Source organism: Scyliorhinus torazame, chromosome 12, assembly GCF_047496885.1.
Source record: "Scyliorhinus torazame isolate Kashiwa2021f chromosome 12, sScyTor2.1, whole genome shotgun sequence".
In the NCBI taxonomy this organism is placed as follows: Eukaryota; Metazoa; Chordata; class Chondrichthyes; order Carcharhiniformes; family Scyliorhinidae; genus Scyliorhinus; species Scyliorhinus torazame.
The window spans coordinates 144,867,135-144,886,090 of NC_092718.1; the positions used below are offsets into that span (position 1 = coordinate 144,867,135).

An 18,956-nucleotide genomic window follows, 5' to 3' on the forward strand; every position below is an offset into this window, starting at 1 on the left:
GGCTGTACTGCGAAATTCATTCTAGGCAGGTGGGAACAGAGAAGACTTGTTAGGGGATACCAGGATGGGTATCCCCTTGTCTAAACAGATCCAATAAGCTGACAGCAACCCTGAGTTGAGCTTAAGCTCCACCCTCCACATGTCCCCCCCAACCCACACCCACCCCTTAGCTGTTCGCCACCCCCCCCCCCATATGTTGCTTTTCACACTGCACCCTGTCCCCATTAGTGAGTGGCTCCAGGGAACCTCTATTCTCATCTCCCGTCCCTGTCAACAGGGGTATCGATGACTGCCGCAACCCGTCAGTGATAGGGTCTGCGGCCCCTGTCCTGTGTCCCCAGTGGGGTCTACTGTGGGTCTCCTCACTGGGTGGGGTGTGTATTATCCCGCAAACAGGGTGGCACCTGGTTGTGCAGTCGAGAGGGTCAGCGTGTGCCACTAATCGCCTCCATGATTAGAGGTTTGTGTGTGGGCAGGTCCTACAGATGGTGGTGAGGCAGGGAGGTGTGCGTCCAGCTTCATCCCACAGTCAAAAGATGTGCAGGTTAGGTGGATTGGCCATGATAAATTGCCCTTAGTGTCCAAAAAGGTTGGGTGGTGTTACGGGGTTTACGGGGATAGGGTGGAGGTGTGGGCTTGGATAGGGTGCTCTTTCCAAGAGCTGGTGCAGACCCGATGGGCCGAATGGCCTCCTTCTGCACTGTAAATTTTACGCTTCTATGACCTGGAGAACAGGTCGAGGAGACAAAACTTTAGGATGGTGGAGCTGCCGGAGGGGTAGAGGGCCCGGAGCAAACCGATTATTTTTGCCAGATGTTTGCGAAGCTGGTGGAGATGGATGTCACCTCCTGAGCTGGATCAGGCCCACCGAACACTCCAGCAGAGGCCTCGAGCAAATGAGCCACCACTTCCCGTGGTACTTCATTCCCACAGCTTCCAGAAGAACGAGCGGGTCCTGAAATGGGCCAAAGCAAGATGTGAGATGGGAAGGAAGCAGCATACGGATTTATCAGGACGTCGGGGCAGAGCTAGCGAAGACCTTTAATGAAGCAAAAGTCGATGCTATATAAGAGTGGAGTGCATTTTAGAATGGTGTACCCGGCGAGGTTGAGAGTTACGCATGACTCGAACGATCATTTTTTTGAGGCGTCGGCGGAGGAGGCGGAGGGTTTTGTCAAGGAACAAGGACTTGGACCGAATTGAAAGGTTTTGAATGAGACTTTAATGGGTGGTGATGCGATGGGATTGCTTGGGGATGTATTCTGTATATATTTCTGGTTATTTGGGGTTTCTTGCTCTGTATTGGAGGGTGTGTCCACTGTATATGCTGTTTGGGGAGTGATGGGGGGCAATGTAGTTGGGGGTAATGGTTAAGGCAGTAGTATTGACAATACATGGCCCATGGTGGAATGTTGAGAATTGCAAAGGATTTGGTTTCAGTCATTCCTTTGCAGTGGAAGGGGGCAGGTTGAGGATGTAAGATCTTTGGTGTGGGAGGTACCTGAGACAGGAAGATCATTGGTGAAGCCTGCCTGCAGGTTCCGCCCAGTAAGGCGGAGTATAAGAGTCTGTGTCTCCCTAGCAGCTGCATTCTGTACCTGCGCTGCTGGGGGAAACATCTAGTCCAATAAAGCCTTCAATTGTCATCCAATCTCGCTTCTGGAGTCATTGATCGAGCATCAGCGGGGCCACTGAATATGGAACTCGAAACACAAACAAATCACCATGATCTTGTTGAATGGCGGAGCTGGCACGAGGGGCTGAATGGCTTACTTCTGCTCCCATCTCGTATGTTCATATGTTCATCAAAAAATTCATTGAGATGGTCGAGCTCCCCCAGAGACATTTGGTCCACTTGGCCCATCTCATTATTCAGCATCAGATCCAGCGATGTCTCCTTTCTAATTGGGCCGAGAATATATTGATCAAGGAAGTTCTCCTGATCAAATTTCAGAAATTCCTTCCCATCATTACCCTTTACTCCAACACTATCCCAATTGATATTTGGGTAACTAAAGTTCCCCAATATCACCAGTCTATAGTTAGGAACATAGGAGCAGGAGGAGGCCTTTCTGCCCATCGAGCCTGCTCCGCCATTCACACAGATCATGGCTGATCATCCACCTTAATGTCACTTTTCCATGCTTTCCTCATATTCCTTGATGTCATCAGTACCCAGAAATCTATTGATTGAATGTGCTCAATGATTGAGCATCCACAGCTCCCTGGTGTAGAGAATTCCAAAGATTCACCACCCTCTCAGTGAGGAAATTCCTCCTTATCTCCGTATTAAATGATGTGCCCCCTATTCTGAGGCAGTGTCCTTTGGTTCTAGACTCACCAACCTAGGGAAACATCCGATCTACCCTGTCACACCCTGTAAGAATTCTACAAGTTTCAATTAGATCACCGCTCATTCTTCAAAACTCTAGAGAATAACAGGCCCAGATTCCTCATTGTTTCCTCATAAGACAATCCCACCATTGCAGGGATTAGTCTGGTGAACCTCTGTTGCACTCCCTCCATGACAAGTATATCTTTCCTTGGGTAAGGAAACCAGAGCTGCACCTCAATACTCCAGCTCCAGGTGCATCCAATTTCCAATGCATCTGTTGGGCTCGATTCTCTGAAAAAAGGGCTATATCCCCACACCGGCGGGAAAACTGGCACCAACGACTCCGGCATCAATGGCTCCCCAAGGTGAGAAATTCTCACCTTTCTAGGTGGCTAGGTTGCCGCCGGAGTCGTCCCCGCATGCGCGGACCGGCCGGCGTATTTCCACGCATGCGTAGGGGGTTCTCTTCTCTGCGCCGGTCCCTGGGCAATATGGCGGAGCCCTACAGGGGTCCAGCGCAGAGGAAAGAAGTGCCCCCCACGGAACAAGCCCGCAGATCGGTGGGCCCTGATCGCATGCCAGGCCACCCTACGGGGGTCGGATCCCCCGCGCCCCCCCCCCCGAGTTCCTGCATACTCACCTGCCAGGTCCTGCCATGCGTGAGGTGAGTAATTCACGCCTGCGGGACTGGGCAAACCTGGATGGCCACTCGGCCCATTGGGGCCCGGAGAATCGCCGGTCGGGGGCCGTTAACAGGGAATCCCACCGCCGCCCGAAAAACACGCCGGAGAATAGGGCATCCGGCATCAGGGTGGCGGTGCAGGATTCACGCCTCCCCCCGGGAATTCTCCGACCCGGCGGGAGGTCGAAGAATCCCGGCCATTATCTCGATAGCCATTTCCTCCAACACTCTGGAATGTGGCTCATCTGGTCTTAGGGGGTTTATCAACCTTCAATCCAATTAACCTTTTGAGCACTACTTTTTTATTAATGCCTATTTCTTTGAGTTTTTCATTTTCCCAACACCTTTGATTCCCTAGAGATTCTGGCAGATTTTCTGCATCTTCCTCCCTGAAGACAGACACGATTGTTTAGCCTCTCCGCCATTTCCCTATTCTCCATTATAAATTCTCCTGTCTCCATCTGAGCAGACCTCGTTTGAAATGAAATGAAAATCGCTTATTGTCACAAGTAGGCTTCAAATGAAGTTACTGTGAAAAGCCCCTAGATTTGTCCGCAGACCTAGATTTGTCCTTGCTAAACTTGACCTTTTCACATATCTAAAGAAGCCTCTATGTTTCTCATTAGTTTACATTCATATTCTTTTTTCCTTGGTGCTCGTTTGCTGGATTCAAAAGCACGCCCAGTTCTCAGACTTACCATTTGTCTGGTTCTTTTTGAGCCACTTCCTTTGGTCTGATGCAATCTTTAACTTCTCTTGTTAGCCAAAGTTGATTCACGTTTCCTGTTGGGTTTTTGTGTCTTAGACCACACTTCTTTAAATACTCGCTATTGCCTCTATAATCAACTTTTTAAATGTATTTTCCCAATCCACCCCATAGCCAACTTTCCCCTCGTACCTTCATTGTCCCTTTGTTCAGATTTAAGACCCTAGTTTCAGAATTAACTATTTCACTGTCAACATTATTGTCAAACCCAGTCATATTGTTGTCACTATTTTCTAAAGGCTCCTTTACAGCAAGGTTGTTAATTATATCACATAATACTAAATCTGAAAGAATCCAATCCCTAGATGGTTCTTCATTGTGTTTCTCCCATCGCATAAACACTCCAGGAATTTATCCTCCCCAGCATTAGTGCTAATTAGGTATACCCAGTTTATGTCTAAATTGAAGTGATCCATTATTACTTTATTACCCATATTACATGCAGCTCTAATTTTCTGAGATTTACAGTGCGCAACATTTTTACTACAACTTGGCAACCTATAAACAACTCCCACCAATGTCTGCTACCCCCTGCTGTTTCTTAGATTCACCCAAACTGACCTATATCTTGATTCATTGCGCGCGATCCAGAAAAGCAGCTCACCGCGGTGCAGCATGGACAATAGAAGCCAGGAGAAGCTGCTCCTGGGATCTACCTGGCGCGCAACATCTCGCATGATCCAACGCAAGCACTGTTCCTCGGGCAAGCACTGTTCAGCATTGATCCCTACAAACGGGGACCAGACGGAAAGACATTCGTGAGGGTGTCCCAGGGGATCGGAGGCCCCCAGCTGCATGCCCTTTGGCATGCACACTGGCTGTGCCTGGCTGTGCCAGCCTGGCATCTTGGCAGTGCCATCTGGATGCCAGCCTGACATTGCCACGGTGGCATTGCCAGCTGGCATGGGCACTGCCAAGATGCTAACCTGGCTGCGCGTGTGCAATCGGGCTGGGGGTGCCCTGTGTGGATGTTGGGAGGGGAGGCAGGGACCTCCCGTAATACATTTGAGTGGGGGGTAGGTCGTGGATTGTTTTGATGGCCTTGGAAATTGGAACACCATTTAAAAATGTCCCGATCTCTCACTACACTGGGGAGTTCCAGCGAGCAGAGCTCTCCAGTGTACAAAACGGGGATATGTACGGCCTCGGCTGCGCATTCCCCATTGAAGCTCCTCATACAACACGAGTCGCGTTGAACAGCTATGTGTTTCTCGGCTCTGGAAGCGCCAGGAAACATGCGGTTAAATGCGCTCGCTAGGGGTTGAATCGAGGCATACACACACCCTATACAAACCCACACACGCGTATGCACACACACACATATACACACACATATATACACACGCACACATACACCCACACACCCACACCCACACACAGAAACCCACGCACACACCCCCACACACACACGCATACACACACACATGTACCCCACATACATCCACACACACACACTCACACCCGCATATACACTCATACACCCGCACCCACACACACATGCATATACACGCACACACATGTACACCCGCATATACACACACATACACTCACAAACACACACCCACATACACACTCACCCACACACACACACACCCACATGCACCCACACACAATCCCACGCACACACTAACACACACATACATACACACACATACCCCACATACATCCACACACACCCACTCACACCCGCATATACACACATACATCCACACCCACACACACATGCATATACACACACATGCACAAACACCCACACACACACCACATACACAAGTAAACACTCACACACACCCACATACACACTCACACACTCACACACACCCACACACACACACAGTCAAACCTACCCACACCCACCTACACACAGGCATGCACACAGCCCACACACGCACATGCACACCCACCCCAAAGACACCCACACACCCCCACACCCCCCACACCCACCGCCACACACCCCCACACACACACCCATAGACACACACACAAACATGCACACACAATTTGGAGGCCTATAGAACACTCCACAGTAGTGTGATCAAATCCCTTTTGCTTCTCCACTCTAATGAAATTAATTTGTCCTTGCTCTCTCAAGGACATACTCTTTTTTGACATTACAATATCTTCATTATTCTGTGCTGCCACAAAACTTCCCTCTTTTCCTTCCCTACCTTTTCTGAACACTTTATAACTTTGAACATTAAGCATACAGTTTTCACCATTTTTAAGCCATGTTTCCACCAAACACATTCTCACACAGCTACCTGTGCTTGTAACTCACCAACCTTATTCACCACACTTTTTGTATATACACACATGTTTTCTGAACCTTTTTTTCTGTTTCTTGTAATCCTCCTTATTCTACTTCTGTCTAGTATTGTTCTATTCCGTTCTCTAGTACAGTCCAACACTCTCACTTAATGCACCTTATTCCTCTTTTATATGTGCCGGTGCCAAACCCCGTCAATTTGGTTTCAACCTTCCCCATAAACATTGACTGGTCTTTTGTTTATTTATTCATTCACAAAGCTGTAGGCATCACTGGCTAGGCCAGCATTTGTTGCCGTGGTGAGCTGCCTTCTTGAACCGCTGCAGTCCATGTGCTGTAGGTACACCCACAGTGCTGATAAGAAAAGGAGGTCCAGGATTTGGACCCAGTGACAGTGAAGGAATGGCGATATAGTTCCAAATCAGGATGATGAGTTGTTTGAAAAGGAACACACTCCTGTATGATTCACCCGATGCCGGTGTCTATGTATTTACACTGTGTATCCTATTATGTATTTTCTTTTTATTTTATTTTATTTTCATGTACTAAATGATCTGTTTGAGATGCTCGTAGAAAAATACTCTTCATTGTACCTCGTGACAATAAACAAATCCAATCCAAGCATCTGCTGCCCCTGTCCTTCTTGGTGATAAAGGTCATGGGTTTGGAAGTTGATGGCAAAATGTTGAGTTCTGCCAATCAGTTCCTCGGTGTTAGGATACCGGACCAGATCCCTGACTTTTATTAGGATACTGGACGTGAACCCCTAACAATCTTTTAATTTGTAAAACTGTGAGGAAAGGATACTTCACCCCAAGAGCGATGACCCTGAATGATGGGTATATTTTATGATAAAACAAATTTTAATTTAAACACAGAATTAATCACATGAACATTAAAGAAATAACTTTACAGTTAACAATGAAACAGTTCTTGAATAAGGAAAAAACTTTAACCCACTATCTGCACCTGCTACTATATATATCCCAACAAAGTTACCCAATACAATTCAAAATCCACTTACAAATAAAGTTAGCAATCAGGGTTACTTGCTTATCTGTGCAGACCTTTGGCAAGAGAGATACTTTCAGGAACAACTTGAAAATCCTTCTGTCCTGTCTGACTCAAATACGGAAAACTGCTGTCAAACTTAAAATCCTATAACAGACAGCAGAACTACAAACAGACTTGGCTCCTCCCATTAATTACATCTCACTAAGATGTCCCATGACATGCTTAATTAGGACTAAACACCATCCCTTATTAATTATTTACACCCCAGGGAATCTCCAGCAATCAAAACAATATCCCATTAGCCATCTATATGTCAACAAGTAAATGGTTAGAAACCATGCTTACTTCACCTTTTATGACTTCTTAATTACAGCTTTAGTAGACAGACCAGGATTTTTAATAACACTACTGCCACAAAAATGAAATATATTATGTATCAATTTCTATATACATCATACTCTGCTAACACTCTATTTTACTTACCACACAAAAAGATTTGAGTGAAGCCACTAACTAGCATCCATCTGCATGATCCAGAAGATTCTATTAGGTTACAAGGGATGACTTGTATGTTTTATTGAAACAGGAAAGGAGATTCTACTGGATATTATCCCTCCATGTACCTCCAGAAAACAGGAACAGCGGAGAAGATGGGATTTAGCACAAGCAAAAGAAACCTGCCTCCGCCAAGAAGGTATGTCCCTGTCTAAAGAGCATGGTGTGGTGCCAATGGTCAAACTCAATGCATTGACCCCAGTTGAAGAACTCATCCTATTTCAATTGCAATCATTGTGGCTTCTATAACTGATTGTCAGTGAGCTCCGCTGGATTGCTATCCCGGTGGTGAAGCTGAAAATGAACCCAACTGTTTCTGCTCTCAGTTCTAAACACCATTGGAAAACTGGGCTCTTGTGTTTCTTTGTGTTCTTTAAAGGCTTATGATTAACATAAGATTATTGGAGTAGCCTCCAGAGGAACTGAAGTTTCCTTTCCATTGTGCAATACTTGTGGATTGGTCCCATATTTAACTAAACATATTCACATATCTGGAATGATGTTTTGATATTTCATGAAAGGGGCCATGGTGAAAATCATGCCAGCTCATAATAGTGGCGGGTGCTGGCGATATCTAAAGGAAAATCATCCACTTTAACTTCCCAGAACACTTGCTTCAGGCATCCCTAAATGTTACTGAGTTAAACAAGATAAGTCCACCTTTACCTTGATTTACTGTTGCGCTTCCATGCCAACGTCAATGAATGCAACTTTGTTCCCAACCTCCAATAATGAAAGCACGTGTCACAAATTTCAAATTTGCTTGAGGCCTTGGATTCAGTGGTTTAGATTATTCCTGGAAGTGCTCCATATGTCTCATATATCCAAGAGTTCACCCTCACAGCCCAATATCTGGCTGTACTGAGTGTCAAGGCCATGGACGGGATTCTTCCAGGCCCACACCGGGCCGGAGAATCCCCGCAACCGTGCCACGCCGCCCTGCGCCGGCGCGTTTGGCGCAGCGCCGGCCGCGGGCTGCTCTATGCGGCTGGGCCGCCGATTGGATGGGCCGAGATGCCGCTCCAAAAAGGCAGAGTCCCGCCGGCACTGTCCACATCTGGTCGCAGCCGGCGGGAACACTACGCGCAGGTTCGGGGGGGGGTGGCCTCTGGGGGTGGGAGGGGGGCTCCGACCCCAGGGGGGCCTGGCCCGTGATCGGGACCCGCCGATCGGCGGGCCGGCCTCTCGCTCCCCAGGCCTATTTCCTTACGCGCCGGCCCCTGAACTCCCGCGCCATGTTGCGTCGGGGCCGGCACATTGAGGGAGGCCACCGCGCATGCGCAGGTTGGCGTGGCACACAGTTCACGCCAGAATGGGAGGCAGGAGTGGCGTGAGCCGCTCCAGCATCGTGCTGGCCCCTTCAGGGGCCAGAATCGGTACTCCCAGCGGCCCGTTCATGCCGACGTGAAACGCGACGGCATTTCCAACGGCGTGGGCACTCTGCCGCCGAATGGGAGACTCCCGCCCCATGTTTCAGAACCTCAGCAAGTTAGCAATTAACTTCTCCACACTCTCTAATGTTTCTGGACAACTGGAAAACGATTGATCAGCCTGGGACTGCTTTCTACAGAAAAGGGCAATCTGATAGAGGTCTTTAAGATTGTGAAAGGGTTCAATATGTTAGAGATTCTTCCACTTGCAGGGGGACCAGAACCAGGGTCATAGGAATAAGATAGTTCCAATGGGGAATTCAGGAAAGAAATCTCTTCATCAAGACGTTGATTAGAATGGAGATTACACTGCCACATGGAGTAGTTGAAGCAAGTATTATAGATGCTTTGAAACAGCATCTTGGTAAATGGTATGGTAGCATTGTGCTTGGGTTATTGGATGAGTAATTCCAAGGTCTGGATGAATGATCAGGAGAAATTAACTCAAATCCCACTATGGCTTTTGAGAAGGTAAAATCATTCCTGATTCCAAAGATTCACCTCCACCACTATGGGGCACTTTACTGCGCCTTCTTTCTGTTGGCATTGGCATCCTGGACATCTGTTACTGCCCTTATAGCTAGAATTGGACACAATACTGTAATTGAGGCTGAAACAGTAGTTGATAAAAATTTGTCATAACTTCCTTCTTTTTGAACTCTATGGCTCTATTTATAAAGTTCAGGATCCCATATCCCTCTGAAACAATTTGTTCAACCTGCCTTGTCACCTTCACCAATTTGTGCCCATTTGCCCACCAGAATTCTGCAACCCCATCGAGAATTATCCCTTTATTTTATATTGTCTTTCCTTGTTCTTCCTACCAAATCATATCACGTCACATTTCTCTAGCATTGAATTTCATCTGCCACATGTTTGCCCATTCCACCAGGCTGTCCATATCCTCTTCAGGTCTATCACTATCCTCCTCACATTTCACATTGCTTTCAAGTCAGAACAGTGGCCATTTTTGGTATTCTTACTCCAGCCTGAAAAATGGTCATTCATCACTTCTCTCTGTTTCCTGTACTAAACCAAGTCCGTATCCATGTTGCCGCTGTCGCTTTTATTCCACGAGCTTCAACTTTGTGAGCAAGCCTGTTACGTGGCACTTTATCAAATGCCTTTAGGGGTCCATGTACATCACATCAACAGCATTACCCTCATCAACCTTCTCTGTTGCCTCATCAAAAACTCAAACAAGTTAGTTAAACATGATTTGCTTTTAACAAATTGATGCTTTAATTAACAAATTAATGGCAATGTCCTAATTAATCCATACTTGGCCAAGTGACAATTAGTGACTAAAAGAGGTTCAGAACGTGAAGTATACCATGGTGTCAATATCAGGATCATTACACTGATGCTTATGTGAAATGGCTAAACAAATGACAGGTGAAATTTAATGCAAAATATTAAGGGAAAGATTTGATTGGAAGGATGAATAGGCAATGTGAACTGAATGGTACAATTTTATAGAGAGCAGAGAAACCTGGAGGTGTATGAGATGGCAGAGGACGACTCTTTCAATGTGGATTTGGTGGGTGAAATGTGAAGACAAGGGTTCTGGGCGGGAGGCGAAGGCAGACATGTCGGTGTCATTTTGGAAAGAAGCATCATCAGAACAGATGTGACGTAGACAGAGAAACTAGGAGAAAGGGATGGAGTCCTTACAGGAAGCAGGGTCTGAGGGTCTGTAATCGAGGTAGCTGCGGGGGTTGTTGGGCTTGTAATGAATATCGGTACACAACCTATCACCAGGAATGAAGACAGAGAGGTCAAGGAAGGGAAGGGATGGGAAGTCGGAGATGGACCATGTGATGGTCAGAAAGGTGTGGAAATAAAGCAAAACCAATATGTTTTCCAGGTCCGCATCAGAGCATGAAGTGGCACCGATACAGTCATTTATGTAACGGAAAAAGAGTTGTGGCATGGGGTGTGAATAGGACTGGATCAAGGAATTAAAGCAGAATATTTTGGTTCCAGGGATTATCTGGTCATCATCACATTGCTGTTTGTGAGATCTTACTGCACACAAATGGCCTGTAGCATTTCTTACATTACACTAATTACTCTACATCCTGATGTTATGAAAGGTGCGATGTAAATGCAAGTCTTTATTTTATGATTTAATTGATGAATAAAAAGAAGAGCAAAAACAGTCAAGACAAAATACCTCTATCTGTATTAGATACCTCTATCTGTATTAGATACCCCTATTTGTACTAGATACCTCTATCTGTACTAGATACCTCTATCTGTATTAGAGACCTCTATCTGTACTAGACACCCCTATCTTTATTAGATAACCTTATCTGTCTTGGATACATCTATCTGTACTAGATACCTCCATCTGTATTAGATACCTCTATCTGCATTAGACACCCTTATCTGTATTAGATACTTCTATCTGTACTAGATACCTCTATCTGTATTAGATACCTCTATCTGTATTAGATACCCTTATCTGTATTAGATACCTCTATCTGTACTAGATACTTCTATCTGTACTAGATACTTCTATCTGTATTAGATACCTCTATCTGTATTAGATACCTCTATCTGTATTAGATACCCTTATCTGTATTAGATACCTCTATCTGTACTAGGTACCTCTATCTGTATTAGATACCTCTATCAGTACTAGATACCTCGATCTGTATTAGATACCTCTATATGTACTAGATACCTCTATCTGTATTAGATACCTCTATCTGTACTAGATACCTCTAGCTGTATTAGATACCTCTATCTGTACTAGATACCTCTATCTGTATTAGATACCTCTACCTGTATTAGATACCCTTATCTGTATTAGATACCTCTAACTGTATTAAATACCTCTATCTGTACTAGATACCTCTATCTGTACTAGATACCTCTATCTGTATTAGATATCTCTATCTAGAGTCGATTTCGGCGGGAGAATCAGCTGGTGAGTCAGTTTCAGCGGGAGCAGTGCGGAAGTGGTTGCTGGGAGGTAAGTGTGTCCTTTAAAAGCACTTGTCTTTGCAGGGGCAGGCCAGTCGATTTCGGCAGGAGAATCAGCTGGTGAGTCAGTTTCAGCGGGAGCAGTGCGGAAATGGTTGCTGGGAGGTAAGTGTGTCCTTTAAAAGCACTTGTCTTTGCAGGGGCAGGCCAGTCGATTTCGGCGGGAGAATCAGCTGGTGAGTCAGTTTCTGTGGGAGCAGTGCGGAAGTGGTTGCTGGGAGGTAAGTGTGTCCTTTAAAAGCACTTGTCTTTGCAGGGGCAGGCCAGTCGATTTCGGCGGGAGAATCAGCTGGTGAGTCAGTTTCAGCGGGAGCAGTGCGGAAGTGGTTGCTGGGAGGTAAGTGTGTCCTTTAAAAGCACTTGTCTTTGCAGGGGCAGGCCAGTCGATTTCGGCAGGAGAATCAGCTGGTGAGTCAGTTTCAGCGGGAGCAGTGCGGAAGTGGTTGCTGGGAGGTAAGTGTGTCCTTTAAAAGCACTTGTCTTTGCAGGGGCAGGCCAGTCGATTTCGGCGGGAGAATCAGCTGGTGAGTCAGTTTCAGCGGGAGCAGTGCGGAAGTGGTTGCTGGGAGGTAAGTGTGTCCTTTAAAAGCACTTGTCTTTGCAGGGGCAGGCCAGTCGATTTCGGCGGGAGTGGAGCTGGCTGGTTAGTCAATTTCAGCAGGCGCTGAGAATTTTTTTTTTTTATTAGTGTTTAAGGCGGGAACAGGAAGTCGACCCGCGGACGTCTGGGAAGACCCTCACCAATAAATTCTGGTGGAGAGGAAACCCGAGACACTACACGTGTAGTGTCTCCCACCCGCCCTCCTTCTCTAACCTAATAATAAAACCCATTGGTCTGAGGTAAGTACCATATTTTATTATATTATTATTGTTTTTTATAAAAAATTTAATTTAGTTGTTAGCCAGATCTTGGTAGAAAGTTAGAGGAATGGCAGGGAAGGGAGTGCAATGTTCCTCCTGCAGGATGTTTGAGGTGAGGGATGCAGTTAGTGTCCCTGCTGATTTTACCTGCAGGAAGTGCTGCCATCTCCAGCTCCTCCAAGACTGAGTTAGGGAACTGGAGCTGGAGTTGGAAGAACTTCGGATCATTCGGGAGGCAGAAGGGGTCATAGATAGCTGCTTCAGGGAATTAGTTACACCAAAGATTGGAGATAGGTGGGTAACTGTAAGAGGGACTGGGAAAAAGCAGTCAGTGCAGGAATCCCCTGCGGCCGTTCCCCTGAGAAACAAGTATACCGCTTTGGATACTTGTGGGGGGGACGACTTACCAGGGGTAAGCCATGGGGTACGGGCCTCTGGCACGGAGTCTGTCCCTGTTGCTCAGAAGGGAAGGGGGGAGAGGAGCAGAGCATTAGTAATTGGGGACTCTATAGTCAGGGGCACAGATAGGAGATTTTGTGGGAGCGTGAGAGACTCACGTTTGGTATGTTGCCTCCCAGGTGCAAGGTTACGTGATGTCTCGGATCATGTTTTCCGGGTCCTTAGGGGGGAGGGGGAGCAGCCCCAAGTCGTGGTCCACATTGGCACTAACGACATAGGTAGGAAAGGGGACAAGGATGTCAGGCAGGCTTTCAGGGAGCTGGGATGGAAGCTCAGAACTACAACAAACAGAGTTGTTATCTCTGGGTTGTTGCCCGTGCCACGTGATAGTGAGATGAGGAATAGGGAGAGAGAGCATTTAAACACGTGGCTACAGGGATGGTGCAGGCGGGAGGGATTCAGATTTCTGGATAACTGGGGCTCTTTCTGGGGAAGGTGGGACCTCTTCAGACAGGATGGTCTACATCTGAACCTGAGGGGCACAAATATCCTGGGGGGGAGATTTGTTAGTGCTCTTTGGGGGGGTTTAAACTAATGCAGCAGGGGCATGGGAACCTGGATTGTAGTTTTAGGGTAAGGGAGAATGAGAGTATAGAGGTCAGGAGCACAGATTTGACGTCGAAGGAGGGGGCCAGTGTTCAGGTAGGTGGTTTGAAGTGTGTCTACTTCAATGCCAGGAGTATACGAAACAAGGTAGGGGAACTGGCAACATGGGTTGGTACCTGGGACTTCGATGTTGTGGCCATTTCGGAGACATGGATAGAGCAGGGACAGGAATGGATGTTGCAGGTTCTGGGGTTTAGGTGTTTTAGTAAGCTCAGAGAAGGAGGCAAAAGAGGGGGAAGTGTGGCGCTGCTAGTCAAGAGCAGTATTACGGTGGCGGAGAGGATGCTAGATGGGGACTCTTCTTCCGAGGTAGTATGGGCTGAAGTTAGAAACAGGAAAGGAGAGGTCACCCTGTTGGGAGTTTTTTATAGGCCTCCTAATAGTTCTAGGGATGTAGAGGAAAGGATGGCGAAGATGATTCTGGATAAGAGCGCAAGTAACAGGGTAGTTATTATGGGAGACTTTAACTTTCCAAATATTGACTGGAAAAGATATAGTTCGAGTACAATAGATGGGTAGTTTTTTGTACAGTGAGTGCAGGAGGGTTTCCCGAAACAATATGTTGACAGGCCAACAAGAGGCGAGGCCACGTTGGATTTGGTTTTGGGTAATGAACCAGGCCAGGTGTTGGATTTGGAGGTCGGAGAGCACTTTGGGGACAGTGACCACAATTCGGTGACGTTTACGTTAATGATGGAAAGGGATAAGTATACACCGCAGGGCAAGAGTTATAGCTGGGGGAAGGGCAATTATGATGCCATTAGACGTGACTTGGGGGGGATAAGGTGGAGAAGAAGGCTGCAAGTGTTGGGCACACTGGATAAGTGGGGCTTATTCAAGGATCAGCTACTGCGTGTTCTTGATAAGTATGTACCGGTCAGGCAGGGAGGAAGGTGTCGAGCGAGGGAACCGTGGTTTACCAAGGAAGTGGAATCTCTTGTTACGAGGAAGAAGGAGGCCTATGTGAAGATGAGGTGTGAAGTTTCAGTTGGGGCGATGGATAGTTACAAGGTAGCGAGGAAGGATCTAAAGAGAGAGCTAAGACGAGCAAGGAGGGGACATGAGAAGTATTTGGCAGGAAGGATCAAGGAAAACCCAAAAGCTTTCTATAGGTATGTCAGGAATAAGCGAATGACTAGGGAAAGAGTAGGACCAGTCAAGGACAGGGATGGGAAATTGTGTGTGGAGTCTGAAGAGATAGGCGAGATACTAAATGAATATTTTTCGTCAGTATTCACTCAGGAAAAAGATAGTGTTGTGGAGGAGAATGCTGAGCCGCAGGCTAATAGAATAGATGGCATTGAGGTGCGTAGGGAAGAGGTGTTGGCAATTCTGGACAGGCTGAAAATAGATAAGTCCCCGGGACCTAATGGGATTTATCCTAGGATTCTCTGGGAGGCCAGGGAAGAGATTGCTGGACCTTTGGCTTTGATTTTTATGTCATCATTGGCTACAGGAATAGTGCCAGAGGACTGGAGGACAGCAAATGTGGTCCCTTTGTTCAAAAAGGGGAGCAGAGACAACCCCGGCAACTATACACCGGTGAGCCTCACGTCTGTAGTGGGTAAAGTCTTGGAGGGGATTATAAGAGACAAGATTTATAATCATCTAGATAGGAATAATATGATCAGGGATAGTCAGCATGGCTTTGTGAAGGATAGGTCATGCCTCACAAACCTTATCGAGTTCTTTGAGAAGGTGACTGAACAGGTAGATGAGGGGAGAGCAGTTGATGTGGTGTATATGGATTTCAGCAAAGCGTTTGATAAGGTTCCCCACGGTAGGCTATTGCAGAAAATACGGAGGCTGGGGATTGAGGGTGATTTAGAGATGTGGATCAGAAATTGGCTAGCTGAAAGAAGACAGAGGGTGGTGGTTGATGGGAAATGTTCAGAATGGAGTACAGTCACAAGTGGAGTACCACAAGGATCTGTTCTGGGGCCGTTGCTGTTTGTCATTTTTATCAATGACCTAGAGGAAGGCGCAGAAGGGTGGGTGAGTAAATTTGCAGACGATACTAAAGTCGGTGGTGTTGTCGATAGTGTGGAAGGATGTAGCAGGTTACAGAGGGATATAGATAAGCTGCAGAGCTGGGCTGAGAGGTGGCAAATAGAGTTTAATGTAGAGAAGTGTGAGGTGATTCACTTTGGAAGGAATAACAGGAATGCGGAATATTTGACTAATGATAAAGTTCTTGAAAGTGTGGATGAGCAGAGGGATCTAGGTGTCCATGTACATAGATCCCTGGAAGTTGCCACCCAGGTTGATAGGGTTGTGAAGAAGGCTTATGGAGTGTTGGCCTTTATTGGTAGAGGGATTGAGTTCCGGAGTCGGGAGGTCATGTTGCAGCTGTACAGAACTCTGGTTCGGCCGCATTTGGAGTATTGCGTACAGTTCTGGTCACCGCATTATAGGAAGGACGTGGAGGCTTTGGAGCGGGTGCAGAGGAGATTTACCAGGATGTTGCCTGGTATGGAGGGAAAATCTTATGAGGAAAGGCTGATGGACTTGAGGTTGTTTTCGTTGGAGAGAAGAAGGTAAAGAGGAGACTTAATAGAGGCATACAAAATGATCAGGGGGTTAGATAGGGTGGACAGTGAGAGCCTTCTCCCGCGGATGGAAATGGCTGGCACGAGGGGACATAGCTTTAAACTGAGGGGTAATAGATATAGGACAGAGGTCAGAGGTAGGTTCTTTACGCAAAGAGAAGTGAGGCCATGGAATGCCCTACCTGCTACAGTAGTGAACTCGCCAACATTGAGGGCACTTAAAAGTTTATTGGATAAACATATGGATGATAATGGCATAGTGCAGGTTAGATGGCTTTTGTTTCGGTGCAACATCGTGGGCCGAAGGGCCTGTACTGCGCTGTATTGTTCTATGTTCTATGTTCTATCTGTTTTAGATACCTCTATCTGTACTAGATACCCCTATCTGTACTAGACAGCTCTATCTGTATTAGATACCTCTATCTGTATTAGATACCCTTATCCGTATTAGATACCTCTACCTTTATTAGATACCTCTATCTGTATTAGATACCTCGATCTGTATTAGACACCTCAATCTGTATTAGATACCTCTATCTGTACTAGATATCTCTATCTGTATTAGATACTGCTATCTGTATTAGATGCCGTTATCTCTATTAGATATCCCTATCTGTATTAGATACCCCTATCTGTATTAGATACCTCTATCTGTATTAGATACCTCTATCTGTATTAGATACCTATATCTGTATTAGATACCGCTATCTGTATTAGATGCTCTTATCTGTATTAGATACACCTATCTGTATTAGATACGCCTATCTGTATTAGATACACCTATCTGTATTAGATACACCTATCTGTATTACATACCGCTATCTGTACTAGATACCCCTATCTGTATTAGATACCCCTATCTGTATTAGATACCCCTATCGTATTAGATACCCCTATCTGTGTTAGATATCTCTATCTGCAATAGATACCTCTATATGTACTAGATACCTCTATCTGTATTAAATACCCTTATCTGTATTACATACCCTTATCTGTATTAGATACCCCTATCTGCATTAAATACCACTATCTGTATTAGATATCCTATCTGTATTAGACACCTCTATCTGTGTTAGGAACCTCTATCAGTATTAGATGCCCTTATCTGTATTAGATATCTCTATCTGTACTAGATATCTCTATCTGTACTAGATCCCTCTATCTGTATTAGATACCCCTATCTGTATTAGATACCTGTATCTGTACTAGATACCTCTATCTGTATTAGATACCGCTATCTGTATTAGATGCCCTTACCTGTATTAGATACCCTTATCTGTATTAGATACCCCTATCTGTATTAGATACCCCTACCTGTATTAGATACCCCTATCTGTATTAGATACCTCCTTCTGTACTAGATACCTCTATCTGTATTAGATATCCCTATCTGTATTAGATGTCGCTATCTGCAATAGGTACCTCTATCTGTACTAGATACCTCTATCTGTATTAGATACCCTTATCTGTATTAGATACCCCTATCTGCATTAAATACCACTATCTGTATTAGATATCCTATCTGTATTAGACACTTCTATCTGTGTTAGGAACCTCTATCAGTATTAGATGCCCTTATCTGTATTAGATATCTCTATCTGTACTAGATATCTCTATCTGTACTAGATCCCTCTATCTGTATTAGATACCCCTATCTGTATTAGATACCTGTATCTGTACTAGATACCTCTATCTGTATTAGATACCGCTATCTGTATTAGATGCCCTTATCTGTATTAGATACCCTTATCTGTATTAGATACCCCTATCTGTATTAGATACCCCTACCTGTATTAGATACCCCTATCTGTATTAGATACCTCCTTCTGTACTAGATACCTCTATCTGTATTAGATATCCCTATCTGTATTAGATGTCGCTATCTGCAATCGGTACCTCTATCTGTACTAGATACCTCTATCTGTATTAGATACCCTTATCTGTATTAGATACCCCTATCTGTATTAAATATCACTACCTGTACTAGATAACTCTATCTGTATTAGATACCTCTATCTGTATTAGATACCTCTATCTGTACTAGATACCTCTATCTGTATTAGATACCCTTATCTGTATTAGATACCCCTATCTGTATTAAATATCACAATCTGTATTAGATACCTCTATCTGTATTAGATACCTCTATCTGTATTAGATACCCTTATCTGTATTAGATACCTCTATCTGTACTAGATACCTCTATCTGTATTAGATACCTCTATCTGTACTAGATACCTCTATCTGTATTAGATACCTCTATCTGTACTAGATACAGATCAGAAATTGGCTAGCTGAAAGAAGACAGAGGGTGGTGGTTGATGGGAAATGTTCAGAATGGAGTACAGTCACAAGTGGAGTACCACAAGGATCTGTTCTGGGGCCGTTGCTGTTTGTCATTTTTATCAATGACCTAGAGGAAGGCACAGAAGGGTGGGTGAG

General features: G+C 45.5%; 1 protein-coding gene across 1 annotated transcript in view; it reads left to right on the forward strand.

Annotated features, from left to right (window-relative positions):
- The window catches only part of ncf1 (neutrophil cytosolic factor 1), a 260,991-nt gene that overhangs the window by 182,683 nt on the left and 59,352 nt on the right, over window positions 1-18,956 (forward strand). Inside the window, exon 9 of the mRNA XM_072469128.1 lies at window positions 7,650-7,757. Coding sequence (XP_072325229.1) covers window positions 7,650-7,757 — 108 coding nt within the window. The remainder of the gene's footprint in view (window positions 1-7,649; window positions 7,758-18,956) is intronic.